This window comes from Gigantopelta aegis, chromosome 6, assembly GCF_016097555.1.
Source record: "Gigantopelta aegis isolate Gae_Host chromosome 6, Gae_host_genome, whole genome shotgun sequence".
Taxonomy (NCBI): Eukaryota; Metazoa; Mollusca; class Gastropoda; order Neomphalida; family Peltospiridae; genus Gigantopelta; species Gigantopelta aegis.
Genome location: NC_054704.1, coordinates 81,543,716 through 81,563,868, shown reverse-complemented (window position 1 = coordinate 81,563,868; position 20,153 = coordinate 81,543,716). Strand labels below are relative to the sequence as shown.

General features: G+C 38.5%; 1 protein-coding gene across 1 annotated transcript in view; it reads right to left on the bottom strand.

Moving 5' to 3' along the window:
- Positions 1 to 607: 607 nt before the first annotated feature.
- LOC121374088 (metalloprotease TIKI1-like) overlaps positions 608 to 20,153 on the bottom strand; it is an 89,447-nt gene continuing 69,901 nt past the window's right edge. Inside the window, exons 4-8 of the mRNA XM_041501007.1 lie at positions 9,642 to 9,732; positions 9,161 to 9,286; positions 6,127 to 6,231; positions 2,988 to 3,098; positions 608 to 2,273 (exon numbers count right to left, since the gene is read on the bottom strand). Coding sequence (XP_041356941.1) covers positions 2,105 to 2,273; positions 2,988 to 3,098; positions 6,127 to 6,231; positions 9,161 to 9,286; positions 9,642 to 9,732 — 602 coding nt within the window. The 3' untranslated portion in view covers positions 608 to 2,104. The remainder of the gene's footprint in view (positions 2,274 to 2,987; positions 3,099 to 6,126; positions 6,232 to 9,160; positions 9,287 to 9,641; positions 9,733 to 20,153) is intronic.

Genomic DNA, 20,153 nt, shown 5'->3' with positions numbered 1-20,153 from the left:
GTCTACATAACTTCAGTTGACAGTATTGAATGTCAGTGTATCTACATAACTTCAGTTGACAGTATTTATGTCAGTGTGTCTACATAACTTCAGTTGAAAATATTGAATGTCAGTGTGTCTACATAACTTCAGTTGAAAGTATTAATGTCAGTGTCTACATAACTTCAGTTGACAGTATTAATGTCAGTGTGTCTACATAACTTCAGTTGACAGTATTGAATGTCAGTGTGTCTACATAACTTCAGTTGACAGTATTTATGTCAGTGTGTCTACATAACTTCAGTTGAAAATATTGAATGTCAGTGTGTCTACATAACTTCAGTTGACAGTATTGAATGTCAGTGTGTCTACATAACTTCAGTTGAAAGTATTAATGTCAGTGTCTACATAACTTCAGTTGACAGTATTGAATGTCAGTGTGTCTACATAACTTCAGTTGACAGTATTTATGTCAGTGTGTCTACATAACTTCAGTTGAAAATATTGAATGTCAGTGTCTACATAACTTCAGTTGACAGTATTGAATGTCAGTGTGTCTACATAACTTCAGTTGAAAGTATTAATGTCCGTGTCTACATAACTTCAGTTGACAGTGTGTCTACATAACTTCAGTTGACAGTATTAATGTCAGTGTGTCTACATAACTTCAGTTGATAGTATTAATGTCAGTGTGTCTACATAACTTCAGTTGACAGTATTGAATGTCTGTGTGTCTACTTAACTTCAGTTGACAGTATTGAATGTCAGTGTGTCTACATAACTTCAGTTGAAAGTATTAATGTCAATGCGTCTACATAACTTCAAGTAAAACCTTTAACTAATCAATGCTTATGATGGGAACATTTTGATAGACTGAAATTTCTAACCCAGCAGTCCATTTCCATTTGTAATTTACAGTAATGACCACCATTTCTTTTTCATTTCAACCTGGATACAAGTAAACATATTTCACATATATTTCCAAATTTTGGAAATGGCAACTCTTTGGTATTCTATAAATGAGTACATTGTAAATAATTTATAAATGCTGTTTGTAATTAATATAAGAGTACATATATATGATTATACAGAAAGCCTGTTTTGGGAGTTGAAGAGGGTTTTGTAGATTCACAATAAAACACCATTCTTTTTTATTTACCTTAACTAAAAATCAAGGTTTGGATTTAGCCAAAACTTAAAGTACTACCTTAACTAAAACTCAAGGTTTAAATTTAGCCTAAACTTAAAGTAATACCTTAACTAAAACTCGAGGTTTAAATTTAGCCTAAACTTAAAGTAATACCTTAACTAAAGCTCAAGTTTTAAATTTAGCCTAAACTTAAAGTACTACCTTAACTCTTGTTTTAAATTTAGCCTAAACTTAGAGTAATACCTTAACTAAAGTTTTAAATTTATCCTAAACATAGAGTACAAATATATTTTAATAGAGATGTGATTTTCAGCTTTTTATCCGATTTCAACTTTTTTGTGTGTAAAATAATTTTCACAAAGTAGATTGAATTTGTTCTGAAATACTGAAATAATTGAACTTTATTTAAGGTGTAGTACACAGGTTTCAGCTTTTGTAAGATCATATTCAGCTTTTAGTTTTAATTGGGCATCACATCTCTGATACATGTAACTTGTGTTTAATTTTTCATGTCTGATCCTGCTTTAAAGTTTTCATGCGTAAGTTTTTAAATTTAAAAGGCAGATTGTTTTGTGGTATCTGGTTCAGCAGGAATGCCTCATGCAAACAGAACTAAGATTACTAGATCGAATCGAGGTATGTATGTATGATTGTCTTTTTAACACAACAGCATATAGAAACATATCTACACTTTTGAAAACAGTGCAGTAAAATACAGCATCACTGTTTGTTCACTGGAATTCAACTGATACCATCTGTTCCCATTCATTCTTTGAGAATAAAATACCTTTGATCCACAAGATCCATCAAAAACTTAACTAATCACAAATTAACATCACATATTTTTTTTTGACCAATGAAAAGCTCCATCACATATTTTTAAAACCTTGACCAATCACAACACAGTTATGTGTCCTGTCCTGTCATTGGAATTTGTTATCACATGATATACTCGAGCACAAATTTGATTGGTTCTCATATTCCCAGCCTCAGGATGCAGAGGACAAAGAGCACTATGTTCATCATTTGAGACTGTCTTTGGTGGATGCCAGCACTGTGATCGAAGGAATACTTGCTGACTGGGGGCCGTGCAGTGGGCTTCACCCTTTTGGAATTCTCAGAATGTTGTTGCAGGAAACTAGGCCTAAAAAACAACAACAAAGGTATACTGCATCACAACTGAAATTGGTACAAAATGAAAGTAATAAATTTTAGTTTACGTCATGGACTATGTTGTAATACACATGAATATTTGCTGATAAATGTAGGTGTTTTTTTAGAGGAATAGCAAAAAAAAAAGTTTTTTTTTTTGACAACACCACTAGAGCACACTGATTTATTAATCATTGATATCAAACATTTGGTAATTTTCACATATAGTGTTAGAGGGGAAACCTGCTACATTTTTCCAAGGGATCTTTTATATGCACCCTCCCACAGACCTTTGATATACCAGTCATGGTGCACTGGCTGAAATCCTAGACCGATTGCTTTACCACTGGGCTATGTCCCACCCCCTTTTAAAGGAATAGATGCTGTTAGATGGGTATGGGTATAGGACATTATTGACATGATTCCATCAAAATCTCCAATTTTGCCAGACAGTTCTCCCCACAACATGGACTTTCATAATTTATTGCATTGACTTATAATGTACACTTTGACATTTACGATGCCAGCAACTGGAGTTGCCATTTGTATATTAATTTGTCTTTTAGCTGGTGAGACTAATGTATATTTTCCAGTTTGTAGGGGTGGTGTGGGCATTGCCACCACTGGACCCTCCCATCTATAGATGTCCATTAGTACTAAGAACACTTCAATGGTGTGGTTAAACAAATCTACAAAACCAACAAACCTTTCAGCCTCCATTCTGACCCACAAGTCATTGAATGTCTTCCTGCGGCCATTTGTCTTCTTTCTCTTGCGTTTTCCTTTCCCCTTCTTTTCTAATTTCCAAGGATACGCACTATGGAAACAAAATAAGCATCTCAACATATACACATATGTAATGAAGATCTAGTCTGTTAATGTCACCAAATCAACTAATGATTAACAGCAAGGGATCTTTTATATGCACCATTCCACAAACAGGATAGTACATACCACGGCCTTTGTTACACCTGTTGTGGAGCACGGCCTGTTACGAGAAATAGCCCAGTGGGCCCACTGATGGGGATTGATCCCAGACAAACCGTGGATCAGGCAAGTGTTTTTAAATGCATAAACTGCCATTTCTGAAATCTAATAAATCAAAGCAGCGTGTTGTTTGTTGACTTCGCCCCCTTCTCCACACCCACTATACTGGATCTATGGCTGAGTGGTTGTTTTCAAGCAGTAAGTACCTGTGGGGGCCTAAACTGTCCCACAAAGAGTCCCAACTGTTTTCAAGCAGTAAGTACCTGTGGGGGCCTAAACTGTTCCACAAAGAGTCCAACTGTTTTCAAGCAGTAAGTACCTGTGGGGGCCTAAACTGTCCCACAAAGAGTCCCAACTGTTTTCAAGCAGTAAGTACCTGTGTGGACCTAAACTGTCCCACAAAGAGTCCCAACTGTTTTCAAGCAGTAAGTACCTGTGGGGGCCTAAACTGTTCCACAAAGAGTCCAACTGTTTTCAAGCAGTAAGTACCTGTGGGGGCCTAAACTGTCCCACAAAGAGTCCCAACTGTTTTCAAGCAGTAAGTACCTGTGTGGGCCTAAACTGTTCCACAAAGAGTCCAACTGTTTTCAAGCAGTAAGTACCTGTGTGGACCTAAACTGTTCCACAAAGAGTCCCAACTGTTTTCAAGCAGTAAGTACCTGTGGGGACCTAAACTGTTCCACAAAGAGTCCAACTGTTTTCAAGCAGTAAGTACCTGTGTGGACCTAAACTGTCCCACAAAGAGTCCAACTGTTTTCAAGCAGTAAGTACCTGTGTGGACCTAAACTGTCCCACAAAGAGTCCAACTGTTTTCAAGCAGTAAGTACCTGTGTGGACCTAAACTGTTCCACAAAGAGTCCCAACTGTTTTCAAGCAGTAAGTACCTGTGTGGGCCTAAACTGTTCCACAAAGAGTCCAACTGTTTTCAAGCAGTAAGTACCTGTGTGGACCTAAACTGTTCCACAAAGAGTCCCAACTGTTTTCAAGCAGTAAGTACCTGTGTGGGCCTAAACTGTTCCACAAAGAGTCCAACTGTTTTCAAGCAGTAAGTACCTGTGTGGGCCTAAACTGTTCCACAAAGAGTCCAACTGTTTTCAAGCAGTAAGTACCTGTGTGGGCCTAAACTGTTCACAAAGAGTCCAACTGTTTTCAAGCAGCAAGTACCTGTGTGGACCTAAACTGTTCCACAAAGAGTCCAACTGTTTTCAAGCAGCAAGTACCTGTGTGGACCTAAACTGTTCCACAAAGAGTCCAACTGTTTTCAAGCAGCAAGTACCTGTGTGGACCTAAACTGTTCCACAAAGAGTCCCAACTGTTTTCAAGCAGTAAGTACCTGTGTGGGCCTAAACTGTTCCACAAAGAGTCCCACTGTTTTCAAGCAGTAAGTACCTGTGTGGACCTAAACTGTCCCACAAAGAGTCCCACTGTTTTCAAGCAGTAAGTACCTGTGTGGACCTAAACTGTCCCACAAAGAGTCCCAACTGTTTTCAAGCAGTAAGTACCTGTGTGGGCCTAAACTGTTCCACAAAGAGTCCAACTGTTTTCAAGCAGTAAGTACCTGTGTGGGCCTAAACTGTTCCACAAAGAGTCCCAACTGTTTTCAAGCAGTAAGTACCTGTGTGGGCCTAAACTGTTCCACAAAGAGTCCAACTGTTTTCAAGCAGTAAGTACCTGTGTGGACCTAAACTGTCCCACAAAGAGTCCCAACTGTTTTCAAGCAGTAAGTACCTGTGTGGGCCTAAACTGTTCCACAAAGAGTCCCAACTGTTTTCAAGCAGTAAGTACCTGTGTGGGCCTAAACTGTTCCACAAAGAGTCCCAACTGTTTTCAAGCAGTAAGTACCTGTGTGGGCCTAAACTGTTCCACAAAGAGTCCCAACTGTTTTCAAGCAGTAAGTACCTGTGTGGGCCTAAACTGTTCCACAAAGAGTCCAACTGTTTTCAAGCAGTAAGTACCTGTGTGGGCCTAAACTGTTCCACAAAGAGTCCCAACTGTTTTCAAGCAGTAAGTACCTGTGTGGGCCTAAACTGTCCCACAAAGAGTCCCAACTGTTTTCAAGCAGTAAGTACCTGTGTGGGCCTAAACTGTCCCACAAAGAGTCCAACTGTTTTCAAGCAGTAAGTACCTGTGGGGGCCTAAACTGTCCCACAAAGAGTCCAACTGTTTTCAAGCAGTAAGTACCTGTGTGGGCCTAAACTGTTCCACAAAGAGTCCAACTATTTTCAAGCAGTAAGTACCTGTGTGGGCCTAAACTGTCCCACAAAGAGTCCAACTGTTTTCAAGCAGTAAGTACCTGTATGGACCTAAACTGTTCCACAAAGAGTCCAACTGTTTTCAAGCAGCAAGTACCTGTGTGGACCTAAACTGTTCCACAAAGAGTCCCAACTGTTTTCAAGCAGTAAGTACCTGTGTGGACCTAAACTGTTCCACAAAGAGTCCCAACTGTTTTCAAGCAGTAAGTACCTGTGTGGGCCTAAACTGTTCCACAAAGAGTCCAACTGTTTTCAAGCAGTAAGTACCTGTGTGGACCTAAACTGTTCCACAAAGAGTCCAACTGTTTTCAAGCAGTAAGTACCTGTGTGGGCCTAAACTGTTCCACAAAGAGTCCCAACTGTTTTCAAGCAGTAAGTACCTGTGTGGGCCTAAACTGTTCCACAAAGAGTCCAACTGTTTTCAAGCAGTAAGTACCTGTGTGGACCTAAACTGTCCCACAAAGAGTCCCAACTGTTTTCAAGCAGTAAGTACCTGTGTGGACCTAAACTGTTCCACAAAGAGTCCAACTGTTTTCAAGCAGTAAGTACCTGTGTGGGCCTAAACTGTTCCACAAAGAGTCCCAACTGTTTTCAAGCAGTAAGTACCTGTGTGGGCCTAAACTGTTCCACAAAGAGTCCAACTGTTTTCTTCTCTGTTCTGCCCGGAGTTGCTTTTTGTGCCCCTTTCTACGTTTCTTTTCATGACGAATCCTGTAATAACAGCAATTTTTGTTTAAAATAATAAAACCAGAACAAATTCTGTGTTCTTATTTAAAAAACAGATCACATTTCACCTATTAAATTTGTCTGGCTGCTAAAGAGGAACATACACAAAGTATAGTACCAAATGTTTGATATCCAAAGCTGATGCCACTGTGGTTTTACATAAATGTGTATAAATGATATTTTCATATACTTACCATTTGTGACACCCAATATGTATTTTTGTGCTGGGGTGTCGTTAAGCATTCATTCATTCCAAAGCTGATGTATAATTAATCAATATGCTCTAGAGATGTCGTTGAACCCCCCCCCCCCCAAAAAAAAAAACCCACAAAAAAAACACACTTTAAACAAATTTTAACATGATTCCGCTATAACACAGCCCTCTCCTCCGCACAAGGTAAGTCTGAAATTCAGACCATGTGTAATTATTTATCTGTGAAAAATATGTTGGTTGTATGCTTCTAACATTAACATTGGTCATTTGCATTTTATCAAATCATCCTTTCAAAGTGAATTTCATGGTGTTTGGAAAAATAGCTAGTAGTAACTTTGCACTACTAGCTTACTCTCTAAAAGCTTGCTCACTTATAAGACAAATAACTTGTTACCAAGACTAGTTGCTTACTTTTTATTACCACAAGTTTAGTGCATACCCACTACTAATTCAAATCACTTCCTGCCAAGTCAGTTCTTACTGCCTACCAAGTTTAGCTATCTTATCACTACCAAGTCTAGTTGCTCCAATATAATAATGAGTAATATGGGCATCTGACACTACCAAGTCTATTCAACTGCATTCTGTTAAGTTTAGTCACTTGCATTCTACGAAGTGAATCAGCTGCAATCTAACAATAGGTGGTTTCTTCCTCTCTACCAAGGATCATCACTTGTATGTGTTAAACAGCTTCTAGACCAGGCCCAAATCATTTCACAATACATGTATTTGTGATAAGAGCAACCATACCTGTTTATATTCCTTAAAATGCCACTACAAACATCAAGTGGCACCATTTATATACAAGTGTTAACAATGAATTAGCTATGCCAACAAATCCACAAAAAAACTAGATTTAATTCAAGTGGCTTGGCAAAAATTCAATCCATAAATGAATTCATCTTGAATTTGTTAACCTTTTTCTTTAATTCTTGCACAATAAATTTGTCAGCCTTTCTCTTTTTTCATTCACCAAATGCTATCAAAGCCATTAAAACCAGACAATACCACTTTGCTTAATCACAGACTTACACGCATTCCATCAACATTGGTTTACACTCTAGTAATTGGGTGGGTGGTCTGGCAGTCTTTATGGTTGACTGTTGCAGACATTGCAGGAATGTGTGGGCTCCAAATTTCGATTCTCATAAAATCTCTACAACATCCACTTCTGTCTTGGAATCTGCCATGGGCGACCGACTGACACATTCGTACAACACAGTCTAACTGCGCTCAGCCAACTTAATTAGACTATTAATTGGTTTAATGAACAACTGACAACTTGTAGTTGTAATGGAGACTGTATTTATTGGTTCCAATAAGACTTCATTTGTTTTGGGCTTAGATCCAGGACTTTCGGAAACAATTTTTGAAAGAGATGGAGCTTACATCTAAATAATGGAATTGATACTTTGGTGCATGCTCTATAGATGTTTATTTAATTGCAGATGCTTATTCCAGAATCATTTTACATTAGGTTGTTTTTTTAAAGTGAATTTTAACAGACATGGAGCATACTTACAAATAATGGAATTGATACTTTGGTGCATGCTTCTATACATGTTTATTTAATTGCAGATGCTTATTCCAGAATCATTTTACATTAGGTTGTTTTTTTAAAGTGAATTTTAACAGACATGGAGCATACTTACAAATAATGAATTAATAGTTTAGTGCATGCTTCTGTAGATGTTCATTTAATTGCAGATGCTTACTCCAAGTACATTTTGAATCTGATTTTAAAAAGAGAATTTTGAAAGACAGTGCTTATAATGGAATTGATAGTTTAGTGCATGCTTCTCTAGATGTTCATTTAATTGTAGATGCTTATTCCAGGTACATTTTGAATCCAATTTTAAAAAGAGAATTTTAAAAGATAGAGCTTATAATGGAATTAATAGTTTGGTGCATATTTCTGTAGATGTTTATTTAATTGCAGATGCTTATTCCAGGTACATTTTAAATCAGATATGCATTTGTTCAAGCAATGAGAACTTGAGTTCTAATGAAATGTTGGAGACCATTTCATTGACCAGTGTTTTTATCACTAACTTGGTCAGTCGGAGCATAATTAAAAGCATAAAACTGAATAAAACATTTCTCTGAATATTTCAACAAAACAATGATTATACAAACTGCTTCTAACAGTGTTCAGTTCATAGACAAGACAAAAAAACAGAGTATATTTTAACAAATATGATGTATTTGTAAACCAATGTTGATGGAGAATAAATATAAAAATTATTCCAGTTTAATATTTGTCTAAGCTAGACCACACAAAAGTTAGGCGTATCACACAGCACGGACTATTCTAGACATATACATTGTAGCCTGGAACTAATATTTTGTGAATAGACTTAAAAAAAGTTAAATAAAAAGATTTCAAGAAACCTTTAGGCTGATTATAAAATAAATAATGACTACTTGGTTAAACAAAATGTATAACATATCTTTAAAAAAACCCAAAAAAAAAAAAACATTATTTGGTCAGTGGCCACTTAAATCAGGTTCCTAAAACTGGTTCTGCCAGGAACTATATATTCTGTTGAAACACAACCCTGTATTACACACACACACCCCACCATCAAAACCCCAACAATACAACCCTACATTATTTTGAAATGACAGTTGAAACAAAAAGAAAGGAACAGCAAGAGAAATGGTTTAGGTTTTTTTAGATGTTTTAAAAGAAGTACTTACTTTTTCTTATATAAATAACGAATATCACCATATATTACATCAGATGGAAGGGGGAAATCAGCTGACATGTCAGACAAGAAAGTTCTATGAGGCTTTCTTGAGTTTTGAGTGTTCGATATTGGTAGCCTGAAAAAAACACCAAAATGGAAGAAATTATAACCTGAAATTAATGACGACATCGTGCCGTTGATACCATTTGAAATATCGGCCTTTAACCCTCCCAACCCCCCCCCCCCCAAAAAAAAGGGGGAAAAAGGCCTATCTAAAAACTTATTTCTCAGACTGTTGACCAACAACTTTATTAACCTCTCTTAAATAACATCATTTTCACCATTACATTGGTTGTCATATATTCAGTAAAAGCAACAAAATAAAATTGATGCTTTGACTGTCAAACAATCCCCAAAATCAACCGTCTGTATTCTGAATACAAAAGTCAACATTGAAAGTTATTGAAAATGTCTCCGACCAATTCACTTACTGAGGAATTTCCGCGTCCGGGGCTGTGTGGCTAACATCAAAGCCAGCTTCCACCAACCGGTCAATCAGGGAGTTGTTTCCCAGGAAATGACCTGAAAGGGAAGCAAATGGCGTTACTAATAAAGTTGGTTGATCAATAAAATCTCATTTCTGTAATTGACATAAATTCATTCCCACAATTGACACGGACTGATGTGTGTAACTGCGGTAAATTCATTTCGCTAATTGCCGCAGATTAACTGTCATATTTTCCAAGACGCTGCCATTTCGACGAAGAATATGGGTGTATATTTAGGAGGTCACGCGGTTAATTTTGTTCCGCAAAAACCATTATGCTGATTACCAAATCTGTATCTTTAAAAATGTGTCTACATCATGTGCTGTTTAAAAGTGCTGAAGTGTGTCAGTCTATTGTGAAAACCAACTTTGCCATTTTCTTAATATTAAAAATAATATGTTGTAAGAATGATTGTTCAATATACAATTAGTGTTAGTAAACTGAACTAAATCATAGTTGTCGGAAGTGCGGATGACTCTTCCGATGCATATGCAAATATGTTTAGTCACATCTACAATTCCACACAAACAAAAGACATACACGTTTATACAAAACTAGTGTTTAATATAATTGCATATAGGGTTTAAAAAAACCTCTCAGAAGTGAATTTAAAACAAATTTTTACCAACAATAATTTAACAATATAAGTAGCAGGAAAAAGTGTTTCGATTAAAAGACAGTTATGGCCATACAGACGTCGCCAGCCGCCATTACACCTAATCGAAGAACAGGACCACCACGAAACTGATTGTGCACGTCGATACAACTCGGGCATAGGCGTAGTAACAAAATTCAGAGGTAAAAACATGTTTAAACACGGAGTTTATTGTCTCCATTTTTTTCTAATAGATGTGTCACATTCCAAAATATTTGTCTATTTAATTTTTTAAACCATCTAAGCTTTTCTTTCCGTTTCTGTTATTGTAATTGGATTGTTAAAACAGATTCATTGTATTATTAAAATTCAGAGCACGAACCTTTCTATGAAATCTAAAATGTCCGTTTTTAAATGGTTCAATCAATAACAAAATTCTAAAATTCAGCCTATTAAAATTAAGGTTGAGTGTTCGGCAACAATGCCCTGCTATAGCTACTGTTTGTCCAACCCATATCTCCAGCTACTGCAGCGTTTAGAGCACACCGTTTACCCAGATAAAAGGGCATGGCTTTGGTTTTTATGTAGCATTTACACATTAACATTCAGTTAATCCCAGTAGGCCCTATTGCAACAGAATAGTCACACAAGTGCACCAGATAGTTTGGTAATAGTTTAACCGACGTTGCCCATAGATTTACACTTAAAGGAAGGAAAGAAGGGAATATTTTATTTAATGACGCACTCAACACATTTTATTTACGGTTATATGGCGTCGAACATATGGTTAAGGACCACATAGATATTAAGAGAGGAAACCCGCTGTTGCCACTTCATAGGCTACTCTTTCCGATTAGCAGCAAGGGATCTTTGATATTCACCATCCCACAGACAGGATAGTACATACCACGGCCTTTGTTGCATCAGTTGTGGAGCACTGTCTGGAACGAGAAATAGCCCGATGGGCCCACCGACGGGGATCGACCCTAGACCGACAGCACATCAAGCGAACATAGATTTACAGTTAAGGATGACGAAACCTAAAGCTCGCGACGCTGAGGATGCAGCATGCTTAAATATAATAATATAATATTTAAAATCCAAATGTTCGCTTAAAACCACACACACGTAAGTGTACTGTTTCGATAGTTCACGGGAGGAATCTCTGCAGATAAAGACAGAATCAGTTGTTGATATACTTGGATTTGTAAAATGTACAATCTGTGATGTGTTGTTATTTATTCATTATTGTTACACCATATGGCTACGGCATCTAACATTGTTCAGTAAAGTACTCTTATAACAACCGCAAGAGACCACGATAGTTAGTACGTTATAGCAGTAGTTCGTTATAGCAGTAGTTCTTTGTACACATTTGCATAAATTGGATATTAATGTATAGGGAGAGTTTACGATCAGTTCGTTCTATGTAGTAGTTCGTCCTAAGCATGTTCGTTATAAGTGTATTTTACTGTGAAAGTCATTTTCCGTTTTCGCTAATAGTACAACTATAGAATTTATTAAAATTTCTCGTTCTATTTCTATACCTGTCAAGTGCCTCAATTTCTGCGACCAAGTCATTGATAAATAAATTATATAGCAGTGGAGACAAGATACACTCCTGTTTTAGTCCAGAATGGATGTCAAACCAGCCAGTTTTTAAACCATTTATGCGCACACAACCTTTGATATTTCTATATATGAACGTCAGCGCGGTCAACATGTTTCCACTTATACCTAGATCTTGAAGTTTAGTAAAGAGGATATATATAAGATGATATATGTTAATGGAATCATATACGCTTTACGAATATCTATAATAGCACATAAAGCAGATATTTTTTGTTTCTTCCTCGTGTCTGTAATATTAACAACAGTTGCAATGTGATCTATCATTGATCTGCCTTTGCGACAACCGTTCTGCTCATCAGCGAGGCAATTATTTATTTCACATGCAATTATTTATTTCACACGTAATAGGTGTGCGAGAGCGCATATTTTCACGAAATCGTTATAACAATAATGCATGCGTCCTGTGTACAGCATTTGTGCAACATGGGGCACTTTGGAGCGTTTAAAAAAAATAAAAAAAATTAGCCATACACTAGAAAATACTGGTAGTTCCCTATTTTTTACTTTCGTGTTGTCACCACATGCTATACATGTTGTTGTCTTGCAAGAGTATTTCACTTGAAAATCACTCCATATACGCAAAAGGCCTTTTAAGTGTAGGTTGTAAAATACCGCTTGATTTCACCGCTGCCGCATACCGATGAATTAAAAGAAGCCTGTATTCTGATGGTGAAAAAAAGAGTTGCATTTATTTAAGCTGGTATATTAAGGCTGTGGTATGTGCTGTCCTGTCTGGTAAGTGGATAATAAAAAATCGTTGCTGCTAATGAAAAAAAAAAAGTAGCGTGTTTCCTCTAAGACTTCGAGTCAAAAATCATCAAATATTTGACATCTAGTACTGAATAGCCGTTGATTAATAAATCAATGTATTCCAGTTGTGTTGTTAAACAAAACGAACTTTAACTCCTAAATTAGAATATTCTTAATCTTTTTCTCCTGTTGAGAAAGTAACCATGCTCTTGCTTTAAGATAAATCTCGAATTCTAATCGCTGTACCAAAAAAAAAATTCAAAAAAAAAAATCTACTGAATGCAAAAACGAAAGACATTTTAAACTTTAAACAAGGAAAAAAAATCCAGAAAAAAACATGAGCTTCTTCTGTATTGTAAATAATATATATACTTTTTTTTTTAACTGCGCACGAGCAAATTCCAAATCTATCTCGCGCATTTGGTGCGCCTTGTTTTCATTGACAGGTCTGCGGTCTTCTGCTAGATGCAGCCATCCGTTTGACGGAATACGGACACGTGTTCAGTCTAGCTATCAAGACGTTCTATTCTTCAGACATGCTTTTTTGCTACCTATTTGATTACAAATGTATCTATCGAGAAAAACAAACAAGTTTAAAAAAGATACGTGTGCACTGTGCTGCATGGTCACTACAATTTTATTTTTTCAAAATATATTTATTTATTTTATTATAAGACAGTTATTAACTTTAATTTAAATCTATCGATTGGGCACACGGTTAATGAATAGGCTAAAGGCTCCCCAATGACCTAAACTATACACAACAACAAAGGACGCCCAACACTTAAAAAAACGATAAAGAAGAAGAAGAAGAAAAATAATAAGGATGATCTAAGTGATTAAAAATACTCGATATTGCACCTTTAAAACTAAATTGCTGGCTAACGCGTTAAGGGCACTTAATTAATAATAATAATAAAAAAAAACCTTTTAGAAATTCTTCCGGGGATTGGGACACCGGTCCCTCCAACCCTACCCTATATTAATAAAAAAAGGTTTATATACAATTAAGGTTCAAGTACACTGTCCTGGACATGCACCTCAACTGTCTGCGCTGTCTGTCTAGGACGGCTTCATGGTTGGTGGTCTGTGAGAAAAAAGTCGGTATAGTGACCATACACCTCCCAACGGATCCATTAAAACTCGCTCTTAGTAGGAGCCGATACCAGGATACGAACCCAGTATCTACTAACCTCATGACATCAGTAATGTCGGTAAACCCCAAAGGACAAGAACAAAGGAATACTTTAACGTGCACGTTCAGAGGTAGTTGTTGTAGCGCACGCCTCTCATGGGTGCTGGTTCTGACGTGAGCCAGCTCCTTCGCCCAAGACAGGAGGGAAGTTTGGGAGGGACACGAAGGGGCTCGCATACTCAAACCGGCAAGTGCAAGGGAGAACAGGCAGCCTGATCCGAGGACCAGGGCCCCGTTCCACGAAGCAATCTTAGCCCTAAGATTACCTTAAGCGCATAGCTACCCTATGCACTTAAGTTGATCTTGGGGCTAAGATCGCTTCGTAGAACGGGGCCCAGGAGACCAGACGAAGGAATATGGTGGAGCGGAATTTGAATATCTTCCTTGGCATTTTAATTTAATATATATACTGATGGAAAAAAAGTAAGGATCACAGCAACACCAACAGCGAAGAGGGACTGAAATCCCTCTCATCGATAGTTAAAAGTTTGTTTTGTTTAACAACACCACTAGAACACATTGATTTATTAATCATTGGCTATTCGATGTCAAACATTTGGTAATTCTCACACGTCTTAGTGAGAAAATCCACTACATTTTTCCATTGGAATGGAATGGAAAATTGTTTAACGTGCACATTCAGAGCAGCAAGCTGTTGTAGCGCACGCCTGTCCAGGGCACAAGTACCGACCTCAGCCAGTTCTTCAGTCTAGGACAGGAATTTTTCCATTAGTAGCAAGGGATCTTTTATATGCATCATGGTGTCAGGAAGTTAACCGTTACTTACAGTCAATCACACCCAATATCTTTGTCGTTTACACAGATATTACGACACTAAAAGTGAATTAAATCCCACAGAACTACAATACTAAGCAAGTCGAAGTGTTCCCTTATTTCGTTTTCTTAGTATATCTATGACGTGTACACATATATGATCGTGAACAAGTTCTTCAGTGGAATTATTTCTACAATATCCTGAGCCATAAGCAACCGCTTAAGTCTTTTGAAGAAACGCAATGTTGGTTTAATGACATCTGCAGCACACACCACAGGGGTCAATAGGTAATTCTTCGTCATGTATGGTTCGATCCTAAGACACAAGCACCTCAAGCGAGCACTCAAATGGCTGCGCTAAATCTCGCCCCTTCTTAAGTACATAAACTTATGCGCCGAAAGTGAACTTAACGCTAAGATTGCTTCGTAAAACGTAGCCATCTATAACCACCGAGCTACAAACTTTCGTTGAACATTTGAAGAGCAGAAAGTTAAAGTTTGTTTTGTTTAAAGACACCACTAGAACACACCGATTTAATAATCATCGGCTATTGGATGCCAAACATAATTTGGTTAACTTTAACATATAGTCGTAGAGAGGAAACCCGCTACATTTTTCCATTAGTAGCAAGGAATCTTTTATATGTACCACCCCACAGACAGGATAGCACATACCACGGCCTTTGATATTCAATGTAGTGGTGTACTAGCTGGAACGAGAAATAGCCCAATGGGCTTACCAATTGGGATCGATCCAAGACCGACGACGCATAAAGCGAGCGCTTTACCACTGGGCTTCTTCCCGCCCCTTTATTTAATAATCAGCTATTGGATGCCAAACATTTGATGATTTTAACAATGGGCCCACAGACAGGGATCGATCCCAGAACGACCGCTCATCGGGCGAGTTGAACATCCGAGGAGCAGACGCCAAAAGACCCGTATAATCGGCAGACGTCATATGGCAATTATTGTTAATAAGCGGTTCTTATTCAGCAGATAGAATCGCTCGATTCCCATCTGTCGGCCAGAACGTGCCTGGGTAAAGACCGTATCAGATAATTTGCCAAAAGGTCTGCAGGCCACAAACAGGCAGATAGTAACTAAAGATCAGTTAATAGAGTAGACCAGTTGGTTCTGGGACCACTTTCAAAGAGCCAGACACCTTGCAGAAGCAATAGCAGTAGCGAATCTCAGAGGGGTGTATAAGTGTCATAGGAGCTGTGTTTGTCGTAAGTTAGACGTTTAGGAGGGAGGGTGCAGTGGGTTATCTAGCCATGAGTCTGATGTTTCGGATGGAGGCTTAGATATACGTAGGTCCTCCCTCTCCACCATTGGAATTAATATCCAGTCCCGTGTATTACTTACAGTTATATGCTGTTCTCATACAACGGTTCCACCGGTGGGACATAATATTCTCATTATTGGCGAACGCTGGTATCATCATTGTTTTGACAGTGATTCATGAGTGCATGCTATTTAAAACATTTCATTTCAACTTATTTTCGTGCTTATATTCAATTAAGGTTCAAGTACGCTGTCTTGGGAACACACCTCACCTATCTGGGCTGTCTGTCCAGGACAGTGGGTTAGTTGTTAGTGGTTAGTGAGAGAAAAGAGGGTGTAGTGGTGTTACACCTACCCACTGAGTCGTTAAAACTCGATCTGGGTGGGAGCCGGTACCGGGCTGCGAACCCAGTACCTACCAGTCTTATGTCCGATGGCTTAACCACGACACCACCGAATCTGGTATTTAAATCATTCACAGAGCCCCGTCTTGTGTTGGATGAGAAAGCAATCCTGGGAATGGCTGCCCAGTCTTAGACTAAGCACCCGACAGTGGTTCATGGGTATATACCACCATGACCTTGTCAAACGTCCTTTGAAATCTGGCTTGTGCAGAGATACAATCTTGAATGTGTTAATGATTTTGTCGTTCAGATTATGAAAGCTCAAACAGAAGCTCAGCACAATGTGAGAGGAAGAAAGGAATATTGTTTAACGGCACCTCAGAACACAGACAGAGACAGAGACAAAGACAGAAAACGAGGGACAGAGAAAGAGAGACAAAAACAAAGAGAGACAGAGGACACACACACACACACACACAGAGAGAGAGAGAGAGAGAGAGAGAGAGAGAGAGAGAGAGAGAGAGAGCGAGAGAGAGAGAGACACACACACACACACACACACACAGAAACAGAGACAAAGACAGAAAAAGAGGGACAGCAATAAAGATGGACAGAGAAAGAGAGACAAAGACAAAGAGAGACAGAGGGCAGAGAGATAGAGAGAGAGGGGGGGGGGATAGAGAGAGGGAGAGGAAAAGACAGACAAACAGACAGACAGACAAACAGACAGACCGACCAAACATGAAGGTAGATCTAGAAAGAGGAAAGGGGGAACAGGAATTGGAACCCAGCTTTATGACTGATAACTTATGACTGCGCAATAACGCCATCTACCCCCGCCCCCATGCATCTATTACATTGGACCCACACCACCACTGGAATCGGCGGAAAAGGAAAACACGTGGACAGCATTCATAATTAAGTTAACAATCTAAAACAAGTTACGTATGTTCTGAAGAGCTGGAAACTCATTCGCTTTGAAGTTTGGTCGCACTATCTGTTACAGCCACCACCGAATGCATAATACGAATCGTAAGTATTTCAGTTTATCTTTGTCGGGAATTACCGAGAGGTGTAAACGGTGTTAAAGTAAACGCAGAGATATCTTCGTTAGCCAAGTATTTAAATCATTCAGCCATATCTTTAACAAACCTTGGTGCATGTGGAACAGAAAGTACTCGGATCATTAAGTGCAGCTTAATACCGCAAAAATAATCAAAATGATTTACAAAGAATACTCCATGAGTGGCTGTTAGATACCATTTTTATCATTCAACGATTTGTTTCAAAAACATATGAATACATTTTAAAGCAAAGAACTGTAAGATAACGGAAAAAAAAAGAAGTCTGAAAAACACATTTTCGTATCTCCAAGTCCAAGGGCCATAACTGTCAAAAATGGGTAAATTGCCATGAAAATCAAACTTTATCTGTAACAGTACACGATGAAGCTATATACAAAACAGACGGACGGACAGATGCAGAGATTGTTTATTCTAGTAGCACATGTTGCACGTGCTACGGTCCCCGCTCTTCAGGGGGCCGCGCGGTGATGTGTATATTTATTCCCCCCCCCCAATGTCATTTTCCCCCTCCCCCGAGGGGGTTGCAAAATATATATTCTAGGAAGGGCCCCCCGCTGTTATTTGTGCTACAGGCCCCGCTGTTATTTGTGCTACAGGCCCCGCTGTTATTTGTGCTACAGGCCCCGCGAATCCTTAAACCGGCTCTGATGGACCAGTAGGGGACTAATAACAGTCAATAGTCGTGAACCACTGTGCACGGATGGTGATGGTAGTTGCGTGTGCGTGCGTACGTACGTACGTGCGTCCGTGTGTGTGTGTCAGTGTGTGCGCGCAAACACAATTACTATGAATCCGTTGTCTAAACAATTAATTTATAGGATATCGTTTTTTTTTTAAAACCCCAACACTTTCTTAACAAGACAACAAATTACAGCAGACAGATTACGATCTGGAAGACTAACTCTATCAGACATTTTAATTTATAAGACGGATTTTTACTAGCCATGGCGATCAATCTTCTTTAAGGCTGTTAAATTTTAATTCTCTCAGAGTCTCACAGTAGCATTTACAAAAATATGGCAAACAGTCTCTCTCTCTTTCCTCTAGATGATCAGGCATCGGTTCCGTATACATTCTAAATATTTGTTCGTCGCTACTCGGCTGATTGTAGACACTTGAGCCAGCGCTGTATTGCCAGACTGCCAAACGGTTCCAAATGCTGGCTCGTGTAAAATCTGGATAAAATATGTGCAAAAACCCACACAAACGGACACAAAATCTATACACACATAAAACTCTCACTAGCACGTACTAACCATGCCCTGGAGACCGATCTACTTAAATGTGAAATGTCAGACAATCGGAACCCTCTGCTATTTAAATATGAACGCCATATCCTCTTCATAAAAACCTAAGTACGAAATTCCTTCCTAGTCTAAACAGAGAGAGATGGAGATATGTTGGGAGGTGGGGTCATGTAATGAATTGAATCAATAAATGTTTAACGTCACCCAAACACGAGGAACACATCAGTTATCGAGTGTCAAAGGTAAAATCACACGAAAGACGTGATGATCATAGTCCCGTTCCACAAAGTGATCTTAGCGCTACGATCACCTCAAGTGTATAAGGTAGAGTTAGCCTATACACTTTTAAAGGTAATCTTTGTGCTAAGATTGCTTCATGGAACGGGACCCTGATCTATGAATTTTAAATAAAGTTCAGGTCTTAATGGGTTAGGAAATGACCAGTAACTTATTTATCACCTTACTTCGTTGATTTAAAATAACCCAGAATGCACCCAGAAAGAAGTACGCATCCTTTGTCAACAGAAGTTACTGACATAAACATGACATCGCAGACGTGTGCATACATAACAAATAACAAGGTGCGTGTGCAGAACTTTATGCAGGGTGTCTAGACTGTGGATTCTAAGAGAGAGAGAGAGAGAGAGAGAGAGAGAGAGAGAGAGAGAGAGAGAGAGAGAGAGAGAGAGAGAGAGAGAGAGAGAGAGAGAGAGAGAGAGAGTGTGTGTGTGTGTGTGTGTGTGTGTGTGTGTGTGTGTGTGAAGTCAAGCTTCCCCGGAAAATATAGTTTTAAAAAACTAAAATTCGCAGGGGATGGAACCCAGACCCCCCCCCCCCCCCCGCACATGTGCGTGCTAACGAGCAAAAAACATTGGTGTTGCCAGGATTTTATGCACGTTAAATTAATGTAAAATAATAGCAGACGATGGTTCCAAACAAAACGTTCGCGAGCGCTCGACCTCCTGAACGCGCCTATGTCGATACGTCATTATGGTTGTTCGTGAAAATGTTGGACGATTTAATAAAAAAAGACTGTTTGAAAGCAAGCACCCACTAGCCTGTGCATACGTCGTCAAAGATTCAAATTATAATGCATTGTAATTCAACAATGCTATCTGAAAGAACAAATCTCATTGAATCTCTACTAAAATCTGAGTTCACTAACGCGTCGCCAATGAAACTAAATTTGCGACAGTAAAATCAATTATCTACTTCGGCAAATCGGAAAACACAGTGGGTTTAATTATCTCCTACTTTTAAACATTATAAACCATAATCAGAATGTAGTGTTGAGGAATGAACCGAAAATGGTCCAATACTCTATCGGAATGATACGCATGCTATTATTAGTAACTTATTCATGATACTTGCGACTATGCATTTTACGAATTATTGAATTGAATTTTACTGTTGTTCATTGTAAAGAATTATGTGATTGGATCTGACCAGCTGGTACGTGGTTGTGGTGTATTATTATCATACATGGGGTCATCCTGTCTACTATTAATGCAATATAATCACGTCACACCACTTCCCATGTCGCCTT